Source organism: Bactrocera tryoni, chromosome 4, assembly GCF_016617805.1.
Source record: "Bactrocera tryoni isolate S06 chromosome 4, CSIRO_BtryS06_freeze2, whole genome shotgun sequence".
NCBI classification, from domain to species: domain Eukaryota; kingdom Metazoa; phylum Arthropoda; class Insecta; order Diptera; family Tephritidae; genus Bactrocera; species Bactrocera tryoni.
The window spans coordinates 14,722,015-14,737,410 of NC_052502.1; the positions used below are offsets into that span (position 1 = coordinate 14,722,015).

Below are 15,396 nucleotides of genomic sequence, written 5' to 3' on the forward strand. Positions count from 1 at the left end.
ATAACCACGCCCACCTCCCATACAAAGGTTATGTTGAAAATCACTAAAAGTGCGTTAACCGACTAACAAAAAACGTCAGAAACACTAAATTTTACGGAAGAAGTGGCAGAAGGAAGCTGCACCCAGGCTTTTTTTAAAAATTGAAAATGGGCGTGGCGCCGCCCACTTATGGACCAAGAACCATATCTCAGGAGCTACTAGACCGATTTCAATGAAATTCGGTATATAATATTTTCTTAACACCCTGATGACATGTACGAAATATGGCTGAAATCGGTTCACAACCACGCCTTCTTCCAATATAAAGCTATTTTGAATTCCATCTGATGCCTTCTTTGTATAATACGAGTATAAACATTAGGAACCAATGATGATAGCGGAATAAAACTTTCATTATTTGAAAAATATGTAAATGACGTTTTTGCTTTCAAATTCGCTCACAATCGTGGCTTGATGCGATAGTGCATTATCATCGTGTAAAATCCATGAGGTTTTCTTCCACAATTTCGGCCGTTTTCGACGGATGTTCTCATTCACTTCTCAATATGGCCAAATAGAACTCCTTATTGACTGTCTGTCCGTCCGGAACAAATTCATGATGCACCAAACCACGAATATACAAAAACAATGAGCATCATCTTGCTTTTTGAGCAGCCTTTTTTGGTTTCGACATAAACCCATGACTCATCGGCCATTAAAATGCTCTTCATGAATATATGATCGGAATTCGCAAGATCAAGCAAGCAAGCAAAGAGACTTGGTACTTTTTTCGAAAAAAAAATTCAGCTTTATCGTGTCACGTCGAACAAGAACGCGTTTCATACTCAAAATATCCACCAAAATTATTCGAACGGACTCTCCAGAGACGTCGAACACTTGCCTGACGATTTTTAAGCACCATATTTTTTACTTTTTTAATATTTTAATCAGTTGAAGAGCTAGAAGGCCGTCCAAAACGAAGCATGCAAGGAAATACAGTGATAAATAGATCCTCTACAACAGCTGTTTACCATATATCATAACCATTTTCCTAAGCGTAACTATCTTGTCTTCAGAACTCTTTGCGTTAGACAGTGTAAACACGTTTGAATTTTGATTTGAAGAATTAGATTCGGGTTCCGATGGCGTATGCGCTTTCTATTGTCTCACTTATACACTTCAAGGATACTTCTGACGTGTTTTCTTCATCCTTTTCCGATATGTTCTAAAATTAGTAGAATTCTTATAAACTGAAGGGCTGTAAATTGTAATTTCTTGAAGGAAAGTTATCACAAAAGTTTTCCAAAAAATGTTTAATTTCTTACAACAACAATAAATGCATGTTATATGACTCGCTAATGTTATAAAAAGATCAGAAAGTAGTGATTGACAAGCTCAGATAATTTTTTTCAACACCGAAAAGCACTTAAAAGTTTTGTGTTTTGCTTTTCAAAGCTTCAAATTAACATTATTGGTCTCTCAAAATTATTACAATTACTAGAAAGTTTCATTTCAGTTGCGCTTTTCAAATTATATTTGAGCAAAAACTAAAAAAAATATTTTTTCGAATTTTTGCTACACCCTGTGCTATACTACAAACTATGCTGATAACATAACAGGACAACTGAAGCATTTAAATATGAAATAACGAAAACCACAATTAAAAATATGTTTTTTGTACAGATAGTACATACATATGTATGTATTTATGTATATACATATGCCACAAGTAGGTATATTTTTATTTCATTTTGTTTTTTCAGGCACTTGCTGCGAATAAAATAACACAAGACTTAATTTAAAATGTACAGTTTACAATTTTATTTCTTGCAACTTGCTTGATAGGCTTTATATACAATGTATATTATACATGTATGTGTGTGAGTATTTTTGAAGTATTTGCACTTTACTTGCCAGGCAACAGAAAAAATCGAAAATAAAAGCAACAACAACCACAGTGTAGTGAAAAAATAACCAAAATGTAAAAGAGCACACGAACGACAAATAATGCTAAAAGCAACAGCAACAACAACAACACCAAATAAATAAAATGCGAATTAAGCTGATAAAGCTGGAATTTGATTAACCTTTTTATTTGCATTCTGGTGTTGCAATTCGACTTTATTTGAGGTGTAAATAAATGAATAGCAAGAATATGCATCGGACATGCGTGAGTGTGTGTCGCCTTCAAGAAAGTAAATAGCATACATAGGTGGCGACAATATACAAATATATGGCAACATTGTAGGTAGCTGCAAACATGTAGATTTGGTTCCAGTTAAAAAAATTAAAAACAAAAAAAAAATAAATAATACAAAATTTCTTAAAAATTTAATATTTACATTTTTTAATTAATTAATTAAAACTAATTTTTACCGTTTGTTTTCTTTTGTAAACAAAAATTCTAATTTTGAAAGTGAAATAAAAATTAAAATAATATTTTTTACCCAAAAATTCTGTTTTTTAGCTGTAAATTGCTATTTAGTATTTTTTTTTTCATTTTTTTCCATTTTTTCCATTTAAAAAATATTGTGAAAAAACTCTTACACGCAAAAACATTTTTTTTTATATTTACTTCCATATTTTGAGAATTTATAAACTCAGGAAATTATAAAAAAAAAATATAATAATTTTGTCCTCCTAAAAATATTTATTTTTTTTTTATTTTTTATATCAAAACAAAATTTTATTTATTTTTTTTTTATTTTTATCCCAAAAAAAAATTTTATTAATCCAAAAAAAAAAGTAATGAATTTTAATGAATTTTTTTTTTATTAAAAAAGAAATTTTATTAAAAAAATGTTTATTAAATGTTAAATTACATTCTTTAATTAATTTATTAAAACTAATTGTTACCTTTTGTTTTCTTCTGTAAAAAAAAATTTGAATTTTGAAAATGAAATAAAAACCAAAATAATATTTTTTATCACAAAATTCTGTTTTTTAGCTGTAAATTGCTATTTAGTATATATTTTTGCATTTTTCAAAACATTAAGGATCCATTTAAAAAATATTGTGGAAAAAACTCTTACACTCAAAAAATTTTTTTTTCATTTACTTCCATATTTTGAGAATCTATAAAAAGGAAATTAAAAAAAGAAAAGAGTTTCCTCCTAAAAATATTTTTTTTTAATTTTTTATACCAAAAAAAAAATGTATTAAAAAAATTTTATTAAAAAAATTTATAAAAAAATGTTTGTTAAAATAAATGTTTATAAATTTTATTAAAAATTTTTTTTTGGAAATTTTATTTAAAAAAATTATAAAAAAACGTTTGTTAAAATAAATGTTTATAAATGTTTATTAAAAAATTTTTTTATTAAAAAAAATTTTTATTAAAAATTTATATTAAAAAAAGTTTGATTATTTTTTAATTTTAATATAAAAATTTTTTTTTATTTTTTTTTTAATATTTTATACCAAAAAAAATTAGTTTGTTTTTACAAAATATTTTGGGAACTCATTCATTTTAGGCAACCACATGCTTCTTATGAACATAAGACTGTATGCAAACAGATCTGCTTATATTTTTGTATAAATAAATACTTCTGTGTATGCTTATTTTACTGATCTCGAACAGCGTTCTAGTTTTTCAACTTTTGTCTAGAACGCGCTCGTCGCATTTATTTACTATGAATTAAGCACACAATTGTTGAATTTCATACAAATTTTATGACAATTTAAATTTTACACCTGCCAATTGTAGTTGCCAGGTTTTTTGAAACTCGTTTCGCTAAGAAATGCATACAAATATATGTACATACAAACCTACAATATGTGTGTGTGTGTACTATAAGAACTATGAGGTGACTGTTTGTGCGGGATGTGGTGTGTGAGCAATTAAAACAAAGCGCATCAGGTCAACTTATTAAAGACTACGGGCTGTCATACGCACAAAAACAGCTTATATACGAATATCCATACATACATACATACAAACAAACAAATATACAAATGTTTCCACATACTAATCGAACAACTTTCGACTTTTGACACTTGGACGACGGAGTTGTCAGGCGAGAAATTGAGTTGAGTGCTCGGAACTGCTCGAAGATTTAATTTTTCGCGTTAACTCGTAAACAATCTTACACACACACATACACGCACTGTACAAAGTATACATTCATTTGTCAGGTTTTCTGTTTGCGCTTTTTTTGCTGAAATTGAATGCAACACCAATTTGTTTAAAATCTCAATCTGAACTGTTTAATTCATGTAAATTGTATTTACAAAACAACAAAGAAACCCACACACACACACACGCTTCGCGAAAAGATTAACAAAGCAGCGTCAGTGTGGTTAATGGGAAGCCATTAATACGCAAATCAGTGCATTCACTTTTCGGCGACAAAATTATTATGCGTTCGCATTTAGTAAATTCACTTTTTAAATAATTAGCGCAAAAAGTAATTGCAGACAATTCACTGTCAAAGTTTAAATGCACAAAAAAAAATTATATATACTATAGATATGTATTTTTGCTATATATAGTATTTTGAGTATTCCAAGTCACTAATATTCAGTTGGGTTGTGATTTTTTGTCTTTCATTTATTCAAAATATGACGCAGTTTTCAGTCAATTCGCTTCAAACCAGCACAACTAAAAATGTCAACTAAAAATATATATGTATATTTTGAAAATTAGTTAAAAAATCTGAAAATTATCGACTTACACAATTTTTTTTAAAATAACTAAAAAATAAGAAATTTTCCAAAGTTTTAAAATATGTAAATTTTAACATTGAAAGCTTTTAAGCCGTTTACACACAATTATAGTACAAACATAAATAAAAAAATACATATTTTTATTGTAATTGTTAATTGTAATTCAGCTTTAAAAAGAAAGCGCATTATAAATGCTGAGGATCTGGAAAATTTTGTTTGTAGTTTTTAATTAAATTTAAAATCTATTTTTTTTAATTCAACACTTAAGAGGTCAGTAGGGTAATCTTTTTTCATATTTTTTTTTTTAATTTTCTGTTCCCTTATACTTAGAATTAATATAGAAACCCACTTTACCATTGAAAGGTTTCAAAAAAGGCCCACAAATAATAATACCGCTCCACGTTCGGAGCGCTCGTTTATGTCCATCTTTATATGCTTTTTCAGTAACTCAAACTTTAAACGCGTTTTTCTCAAAACAGAATTTTTTAACTGGCGGTCATGATTCCGGTCGAACTACTCAACCGATTTGCTTAATTTTTTTTTAATATTCACAAAACGCCTGGCTATCGTCATTCATAATTTTTTATAATTTATTGACAATGTTACGACAAAATTTATATAAAAAAAATTTGGGAAAAATTAAAAAAAAAACGTTAATTACTTTTTTATTTATCAACATTTTTTCATGATTCTAGTAAGGACGATAACCATTCACGTTCCTTTTTAGAATAAATTGGGTTTTTGTGTTTCAGATGATGCAAACAAGAGAAATCGTGTCCGCCAGTGAAAACCGCATCTCATTCACGCAGCCATTTCTCCGACAGATGTCTTAAAAAAATTCCGAAAAAATTTGTTTATACAATCCACGATATATAGTACATACCTATGATATGTGCAAAAACTTCTATTGTAGAATAGAAATTTCTCTGAAAAAACTGTCAAAAAACAGGCCAGATTACCCTACTGACCCCTTATAAAATATTGTAATTAAGATAAAAATCTCAACAAAAAAGTATTAAATTTTATATCTTAAATTCAACATTATTATAAAAAATACAAATAAAATAATAATAAAAATATAAAAAAATAATAATAATACAAAAAATTGATAAAAATATTGTATAAAAATAATAAATATATAAAAAATAATAAAAGTAAAAAAGTCTATAAATAAAAAACAATAAAAAGTGTAAAAAAAATATAAAATAATAATACAAAATTATAAAAATATTAAATAATAAATATGTAAAAATATAATAAAAATAAAGAAAATTAATAACAAATTGAAATATAATGCATATATAATTAAAATAAAAATTTAAAAAATAATAAAAATAAAAATAAAAGAAAATTAATAACAAAGTGAAATTTATTACATAAATAATAAGAATAAAAATCAAAATTACAAAAAAAAAATTCTAAATATTTTTGAAATTATTTTTTTTGTAGTTGTTTTTTTTTAATATTTTTCAATAATTTTTTGAAAATAATTTGCTAAATTGTTTTAAACTAATTTTTGTTTTAATATTCAAGAAAATAACTTCAAGCATAGCAATTCTCAATATTTTTAACTGTGTACATACAAATTACGGAAAATGCATGAAATTTTTTTTGCTACGCATAGAAATATATTTTATAAAAAATTATTTCAATAAATTTTCAAGCTTCATCAGAAATTTATTTTTAAAGGTAACTTTTTTAAAAAAATATTTTTTTATTAAAATACTTTACTTTTAACAAAAAATTTAATGCATTGTTTTTTCTTTACAAAATATTTTGTTTTTAACAAAAAATGTGTTTAACATTTTATATATTTTATTGTTGTTTTCTTATACAAAAAAAAAAATATTTTTTGAAGAATTTTTTCAAAGAAATAAATTTTTTTAATTAAAATATTGTTATTATAATGTTACTTTTTTATAAAACAAATTTTAATAAAATATCATTCCAAGTAAATCATTTCTCTTTTACAAACTATTTTATTTTTAACAAAAAAATTTAATTGTTATTGTTATTTAACATTATATACTTTTTTATTGTTTTTTTTTTGTTAAAAAAATATTTTTAATAATTTTTTTCAAAGACATGATTTTTTTTTAATATTAAAATAATGTTTAAAATATTTCAATTTTTATAATAAAAATATAATGCTATGCTTATCTAAGACTATATATTTTACTTACATACATATATTTAATAAATTTTCATTCTTTGGCAGAAATTTATTCTTAAAAATTTTATTATAAATTATAAATGATAAATATAATATATAAATATTAATTTAGTAAAATATTTCAATTAAAAAAATAATAATTTTATTAATTTTTTTTTATATTTCTACAATATATTGTATTGTTTATCCCTTAACATAAAAACTAATAGATATTAATTTTTTTCTTTACAGAGAACTACAAGATGGCACATTAAAAGATAATAATCTTATGGATGGCTCCAGAATTATATTGATACCAAATGTAGAGACCGGCTTACTGGTAAGTGAAAATGAAAATTTTAAGTTAAAAACAAAAATAAAATTCATGAAAAATGTAATTATGAGCAAATGAGAAAAATTTCTAAAAAAATTTTCATAATATTTTATCTAAAAATATGGTACTTTTCAGGCAGACAAAATATCTAATAAAAAAATGCAAAACATTTAATATATTGATAGAATTATACATCATACGTAATGAGTCTTCAGAGCTAACGAGTTTTTATGATATTAGATATAATGCAACACTACCTCAGTCTGATTTAAAAATTTGAAAAAAAAAATCCGGCTCAAAGAAAGAATTGTTTTAAAATAATTTTCAATAAAAAAACTTTTCCGATATTTAGCAAAAAGCTTGTTCAACTTCCATTTATTCAAACTATTGACAAGTAAATTAGTCTAAATTTTAATTGAATTCGATTATGAATATTAATGACTAAAAATAAAGTTTATTTTTTTAGATTTTTTTCTATATTTTTTATATTTTTTTAAATTTTTTTTTTTAAAATTAAAAAAAAAAAATTATTATTTTTGAATGTTTTTTAATATTTAAATTTTTTAAAATAAATTTTTTTAAAATTAAAAAAATTTATTTTTGAATTTTTTTTAATTTAAAAGTTTTTTTTTAATTTTTTTTATTATATTTTTTATATTTTTCTATAATTGTTTTTTTGACGAGTAGTTTATTCAAATTTCAATGATAGTGACGATATTAGCAAAGAAAATAATTTTCTTACAGCAAAAACTGTTGAATATTTTCGAATACATACTATATTTCTCAAAAAAAAATTATGCAAGTACAGGCTATGACAAAACTGTAGTCAACTTTAGTCTGAAAATACTAAAAATTAATAAATTTTCCATTGCTGACCTCAAACAAAGCAAATTTTTTTTACAAATCAATTGGCAATTAATTGCAATATCGAAAGTAGATTTGTCGATCTTTTTTACAAATACAATAAAATAATTTAAATATATAATTGAAGCACTTGTAGAAATATATCTACATGGATTAACATGACAAAGACTCATCGGCATGCCTATTAAATCCACTACGTTGAAACTTGTTAAGTTCGCCTGCCTTTCCATACAACATACGCACACACATACATACATACATACATGCTTACTCCCGACTTGTTTTTGTTGTTATGCATTTTTCACCAACACCGCCTTTGTTCAAAAAAGCGAAACTCGCTGCGAGTAATGGCAAATTTTTAACCAAAATTTCAACAATTTCATTTTAGTCAGACCTGCTTGACGACCTCGCCATAGCGACTACAACAACAATAACAAAACAAACCAAAATACCAAAAAGGCTAAAAATGTATTTTGAATTAAATTTCAATTAACTACAACAAAGCTATGAGTGAAACGCATGTTAAAAAGTTCGAATTCGAAATTAAAAACCCACCAACACACTCACCTTCGCACATGCACACAAACATACGTACGTTTATGTGTATCTATTTCGTATGTACTTGACACCAGTAAATCCAGCGCGTGTGCTTAAATAGCTTTTTTTTAGTCAAAAGCGTTCGCACCGCAATTATAGTGTTTTATTTAACATATGTACATATCTACATATGCATATGTGTATGTGTGTATGTATGTATGTTTGCATGCGTTAAATTTATATCAATATCAAAAGCCAAAAACAAATACGCTACGCGACAGCGCTTTGGGTGATTTGCTGATCACCACTTTGCCGCTGATGACTTTGAGGGCGTTCGTTTGTGCGCAGCCGCACATGGCTAATTCGAGCGCAGCGCTTGACTTCGCTTACTGTGCGTCCGCCGCATATGCAGGGTGCAGGCCTGGTGTGAAATCCACCAGTAGCCGTCGCGCAAGTCTTTGTGCGCTGACATAATCGCCTTTGTCGGCTGACAGCGGCGTTGTTGGTGGCTTGCCAAAGAGACTGGTTGGCGTGCGTCTGCTGCTCTGACACCAGTACACATGTGTTTGTATGTTTGTCTGTCGCGTTGGTGGCTCTGCAGTGGCTTGACAACTGGTCGCTTGAGCTCTTGTTTAGCCACTTCTCGTGCTCACTAGTGAGTGAGTAGTTTTGTCGTTGTTATTTGCATTTGTTTGTGTTTTTGTATAGTTTTTCGAAATTTAATATGACGCTCACTTGTTGCTGCTTTATGTTGTAGTAACGCACATATAACCGTATTCTTTGTTTGATAAAAAACGCCTGCAAAGTATGTCAACTAGACAACATTGCTGACAACCTTACTAAAACTTGCTTAAGCGAAAATTCACTATTGTGATCAAAAAAAAAGCAAGGAATACTTTGGAAAACTTTGCCCATAAATGCATATTTGCCATACATACGAGTATGTACACATAATTATGTGTGTAACGCTTCAAAAGTGTAATTAGAAAGCTCTTACTGCTCAAGAGCTTTTTGAAGCCTTCATGAAAAACTAAAAACATTATAAATTAATTTTATGCAACTTTATTTTTGAGAGCTTTTTCATGTTTCTGCGCTGAGCTTTTTTAAACTTTCAAAAGCATAAGCTTTCAGGAAAATTTCTTTAGACCATTTTGAATAAATTTTAATGGAACTTTGTTTCTGAGAGCTTTTTCGTGATTGAGTGCTGAACTTTATTAATCTTTCAAAAGCTTAAAAAGTATTACACTCGGTATGCCTCAAATTTGGTTACTTTGTTTCTGAGAGCTTTTTCATGCCTTTCTGATGAGCTTTTTTAAACTTTCAGAAGCATAAGCTTTCATGAAAACTACTTCAAAACAATTTTAATTCATTTTTATGAAATGTTATTTCTGAGAGCTTTTTCATGTTTGTGCTTTAAGCTTTCATGAAAAACTTGTTCAAACATTTTAAATAAATTTTTATGCGATTTAATTAAAACTTTTTCCTCTGCGAAAATAGTAATATTCATAAGCTTTTTACAGCTTTGATAAAAAAACTTGCTTAAAAACATCACTTGTCTTTTTTTTTTGTAATTTTATTGCTCCCGAAGCTTTTATAGTTACATAAAAATTGTTTAACCCTTTCACGAAAGCATTTGCCTTATGTATTTAATTAATATACATATTTCCTTGAAGGAGAAGGTCTTTACGAGCTTGAGCTTTTTGGAGCTTTCGCTTCAAAACTTTAAGAACCACTCAAAATCAGTTCTCGTGTGTATTTAGTTTCCGAAAATTATTGAAGCTTTCAGCAAAGCTTTTGAAAACTTTCACAATATTTTGCGTATTATCAATTTTGTTAATATTTCAAGTTAATGAAGAGCTTTTTGAGCTTACTGTTAGTTACATACATATTAAGATATATTCTTTATAAATCCTTTTTGATTGGTGATTATACTAAACCTTTCATTCATTTTTAAAATATTTAGTTAGTTCAGAAGCTCTCTGGGTGCTGGGTTCTGGATTAAAAATTCATGTATAATATTTCTTATAAGAAAATTAAAGGGAACCAGGCTTTATAGCTTGCTAAAGCTAAAAAGGTGATAAATGTTTTGATTCTACACTCATACAGTAACTAAGAAGAAGTACAGAAATCTGAAATTCCAAAGCCAGCGAGTGCCCACCATCAAAACTATTAAAGAGGTATTCGAGGGTGGTATGCTCTGTTCGAAAATATATTATTTTTCTATGTAATATTAAAAAGTTAGTTTGTGGTTTTTAACTTTAGCAAATTAAGCTTTAAAGCTCCCCATGCATATGTGATAATCGCAATTTCCCAGAATTTCAAGATTTCCCTCTTACATCTCACAACTTACTTATAACTTCATCTTAACCATAGAAATGACCTAATGAGTAGATTATAACACCGCTACTCCAGTTTCTCACTTGAACACCGTTACCTTTAAAAAGTGCAAGCCTTTCTCTTGTCTTCTTTGCAGTAAAAGCTACTAACTGTTGCGGTGTCACGTGTCTACCAAGAGTCGTAGAGGTAAACAGCTGGAAAACCGTTTACTGTCAGTCGACTTTCAAAGTGTTTACAACAGTATTCTCTATTGTCTAAGTCAGCTCGCAGCTCGCGGCTCCGCACGTCAAAGACACGCCATAAACTGGAGCATACTGTTAACGCTACGATTACCCAATTCTTCTGCTGCGGTTTCTTTGCCGGTTTCTCCAGCCACAACAGTCATCTTCAGCTGGTTCTCTAACAGCGCATGCGGCTATAATTTGCTCTTTGCCGTTGCTTCGTGCTTTTTACAGTACGAAACATGCGCTTTCGTAACACCGTTTCTGGCACAACTAACTGCTCGTCGCTCCGGCGAGTAGCGTGTTACTCCATATCGGTGTCTTCAATTGTTATGGGAAGCGTTTCTTTGACTGGGAGCTAAACAACAACAATTGTTGTAAAATGATTGTTCATAAACGTTTTTGTTTTTATTGTTATTGCTTTTGCTATTGCTATTTTTATTATTGCTACCAATCATTGCTCTTGTGTGTGCGTTGCCTTCGCCTCTTCTTACCCATATTTGACGCTGCTGCTATCGTAAAACGTTTAAGAATTCTTCATTCTCAACGCTGTCAGTCTTCACTCGTTCCTCTTGTCTTCTGCACTTTTGCTAGCGTTCTTTTTGTCACTGCCTCTAACTACTCTTGATGGTTTACTCATCTAGTGTACTTGTAAATACATACATATATGTATGTATGTATATACCCATAAATATACCTAAAAATGTACCCACAAATATAGCTGAAAATATACCCATATACATATGTACATATGTATGTATAAGAATTCGTGATTTTTGTCTTTAATGATGTTTGACTTTTATTGTTGCTATTGGTTTGTTGTTGCTGGTAATGTGATTTGTTATTTCTTCTCTTTGACCGAATTTCCGAGATAATATCGTCACGGGCATATGTAAGTACGTTTGCTTTGTATTGGGGACAATAACGGTTCGGTTTGGTTCTTGGTAACTTAACGCGCATATCTCGTTTAATTGTATGAATTTCAATTCGAAATTTGCTTCGTTTTTACCTTTTGTCTATCTCTTTCCCCAAATGTCTTTTTAACTGCTAATGTTATTCTCTCCAACACCGTTGCTTTTGTGTAGAGAAACTGCTAGGTTTCGGTGCATGTAGACACAGCTGTTACGCTTGCCTATTGGATACACCATTTTCGTGGAATATTTGCATGACATTTACATTAATCAACGACGGGTTGAACTTTATTTGGTGATTAATGTTTATGTATCTACATATGGTATGTACATATGTATGTGTAAGTGTATGTAGAATGCGAAAGAAATTCTAATTCTTGCCACCAAACTCAGTTTTATGTAGTCAAAGTTGTAAAGAACGGCATTACATGTAGTGTACTCAGTATACTTCTACCAACGCAGTCTCTAGAAGACCTCATATGCCTCAGAAAATCCCGTATTGTCAAAAAAGGCTTTTTGGTCCAGCCTGGGAGTTGAAACTCTTTCAAAAACTTGAGTTTTAGAAACGTATGGACTCCAACAAATATTAAATGCCTTCAAAGAGAGATTCGGAAAAATTATCCTAACTCATTTTCAGCAGAAAAGATTGAGCTTAAATAGCCTATAAGCTAATGAAATCAAAAATAAGCAATATAAAAAAAATAAACTGAGATTAATGGACTAATGTCAAAAAAACTGATCTCAAATTTTCAGCGCCACTCATCCTGTCACACAATTACTCCGAAATTTATCTAAGCAATCCTTGATTTTAAGTACTCACTTAGATTGATTCGGATTAGACTTCTTTCAGTCCTCCATTGATGAAATGTTATTTGAGGAAAGTTTTAGTGACCTGCAAGTGGCTCTGTGACGGCAGCTCTGATGATGCGAAAGGCATTTTCCACCTCCTCCCCTGCAAAAAAAAAAATATATACGTGTATATAAGCTAACTAGGCCCTCCGGTTTTGAGATATCGATCTGAAATCTTTCACACGTCTTTTTCTGACCAATAAAAATCAAGTCCCTGTATAGAAAACTTCTTTATTTCATCAAGTATTTTCGCGAATTTTGTCACAAGCCAACAGTACAATCTCAAAACATATTGCTCAGATCGGTCCACTAAAACATCTAGCTGCTATACAAACTGACCGAACGAAATCAAGATAAAGATCTGTTTATACCATTTTATGGTACAAGTATAAGAAATTTAGCTGTGAAGGGTATGGAACTTCGGTGCAACCGAATTTAACATTTTTTTGTTTTTGAAGTATAATAGTTGAAATAGTTTAACCTAGTTCATTCCTACATTAAATTCAAACTTTTGGTTAAAATTCGGCTTAGTATCGACTTTTTCTATATGTGACCTGGTCTACGAAAAGGGAGCTAACGTGCAAAAACTAGTTTTCTGGGAAAAGCTGTTAAAAATAATCGTCAGTTTCTCGTTATCTCATTAATTGTTCTCCTTATTTTTGACACCTAAGCCCCCTTTCCGTAGACCAGGTCACATATATGTACGTATATTTTATTGCTATAGAGACATCTTCCAAAATTTTATGCAATCACTAGGTTTTGAGAAAAATTAAAAATTTTCAATCAACTCAATTTGCTTTTAGAATTTTATTGCGGTGTGCGTCTTAACTAACTATTTGGTATACCTAAAAAGTACCACATATTAATAATTATATTTAATAATAATCTAAATGTTATTTTGATAAAGACATCTTCTAAAATTTTTTATACAATTGGTAGGATTTGAGATTAAAAATTTTCAATCAACTCAAATTGCTTGACAATTATTGTGTAGGTGTGTGTCTTGGCTAACTATTTGATACACATACCCAAAAAGTTCCACACTAAATATTTAATACTAATCTCGCTACCTTTTTATAGGTTGGGTTATTGAAAAAAATTGCAGTCAAAATAAAAATAATCGGAAAAAATTTCAATAATCCAATTCGAAAGTGCCGTCTTCAGAAAAACTACATTTTTACTATATAATCACAGCAGTCTAAGGAGAGACACTTTAAAAAGCAATTTCTAGCCTAGTATGTAATATATTCTAATAGATGAATATTTTCGCTCTTTATAGTGTTGTAATTATAGAAATCCGCTATGCGCTTTGTTTTTACATATTTACATAGCACAAACATACATACAAAGAATTTGAATCAAAACAGGAGCACGCCCACAATAGACCAAATATATGTGCTTGCTCTCAACTGCTTCAATCGGAATATTTGTATGCAAATATATTATTAGAGTATTGCCACATTACACACTTGCAAATATCAATGAGACACAGACACTTTGTGGCATCAAATGCAAATCATATACATATACCGTTGCTTGCAGTTATTAATCATTTCAGCACTCATATAGTTATATAGTATATACATATGTAGATGATATATACTACATATAACTGTGTATGTACTGACTGAGTGCTCACAAAAATAGCTAAGCAGTTTGCTAAAAATAAATTTATACTCTAGAGATTTGCATATTATTTACATGCAGCGTACAGCTGTGCCTACACGGTGTGTTTGTGTGTATGTTTGTATGAATGCCAATCATCATCACCATATTGAGATCAACGTTGACGCATTCCCCTGTCATCTAGCTAATTCTGCCTTTCTTTTCGATTCTTCTTCTGGAGAAAATATGAAGCGACACCAATTTGAAATATCTAAAAATGGAATTACAGTTGACATTTTTAATATGTGTGTGTGTGTGTAACACTGCGTGTTTAAGGTTGACACATGTGTGAAGCGATTAATGGTTGAAAATATTAAGATATATACATATATAGACATATATGTATGTATATATAAATTAAAAAATATAATTATTACTTTTTGTTCTTTTTGTGTGTTTTTTGCTTATTTCGCAACAAAAATCTTTTATATATTTTTTTTAATGATTATAAGTTATACAAAAAATAAACTAAAAAATATTAAAAGTATTCTAATTATTGCCACAATTTTTGTTATTAAAATTGTTTAAGGAATTTTATTTGTAATGTTTGAAAATTGCAAAAAAATACAAATAAAAAATAAAAAAAAAAACGTATCAATAATTTTTGTTGTTTTTGTTTTAATTTATTATACTTGTTAATTTTTTCAATTTCATTTAGTTTTCTTGTTAATATTTGCTTATATATTTTTTTGTTTTATTTAATTTTTAATAAAATATTTTATATTCTTTTAAATGTAAATTATTATAAAGTTTATAGAATTATTAGTTATTATTATTTTTTTTTAATTTTTGTATAATTTTTGTTCTTAATTTTTACTTAATTTTTAAATGCATTGCATTTGATTTTTAATAATTTTTTTTCGTTTTTTAATATAAATTAAA

At 28.3% G+C, this 15,396-nt stretch overlaps 1 protein-coding gene across 1 annotated transcript in view; it reads left to right on the forward strand.

Annotated features, from left to right (window-relative positions):
* Positions 1 to 15,396, forward strand: part of LOC120774537 (midnolin homolog) — a 77,055-nt gene that overhangs the window by 33,549 nt on the left and 28,110 nt on the right. The window contains exon 2 of the mRNA XM_040104261.1: positions 7,049 to 7,136. Within this exon, the coding sequence (XP_039960195.1) occupies positions 7,049 to 7,136 (88 nt within the window). The remainder of the gene's footprint in view (positions 1 to 7,048; positions 7,137 to 15,396) is intronic.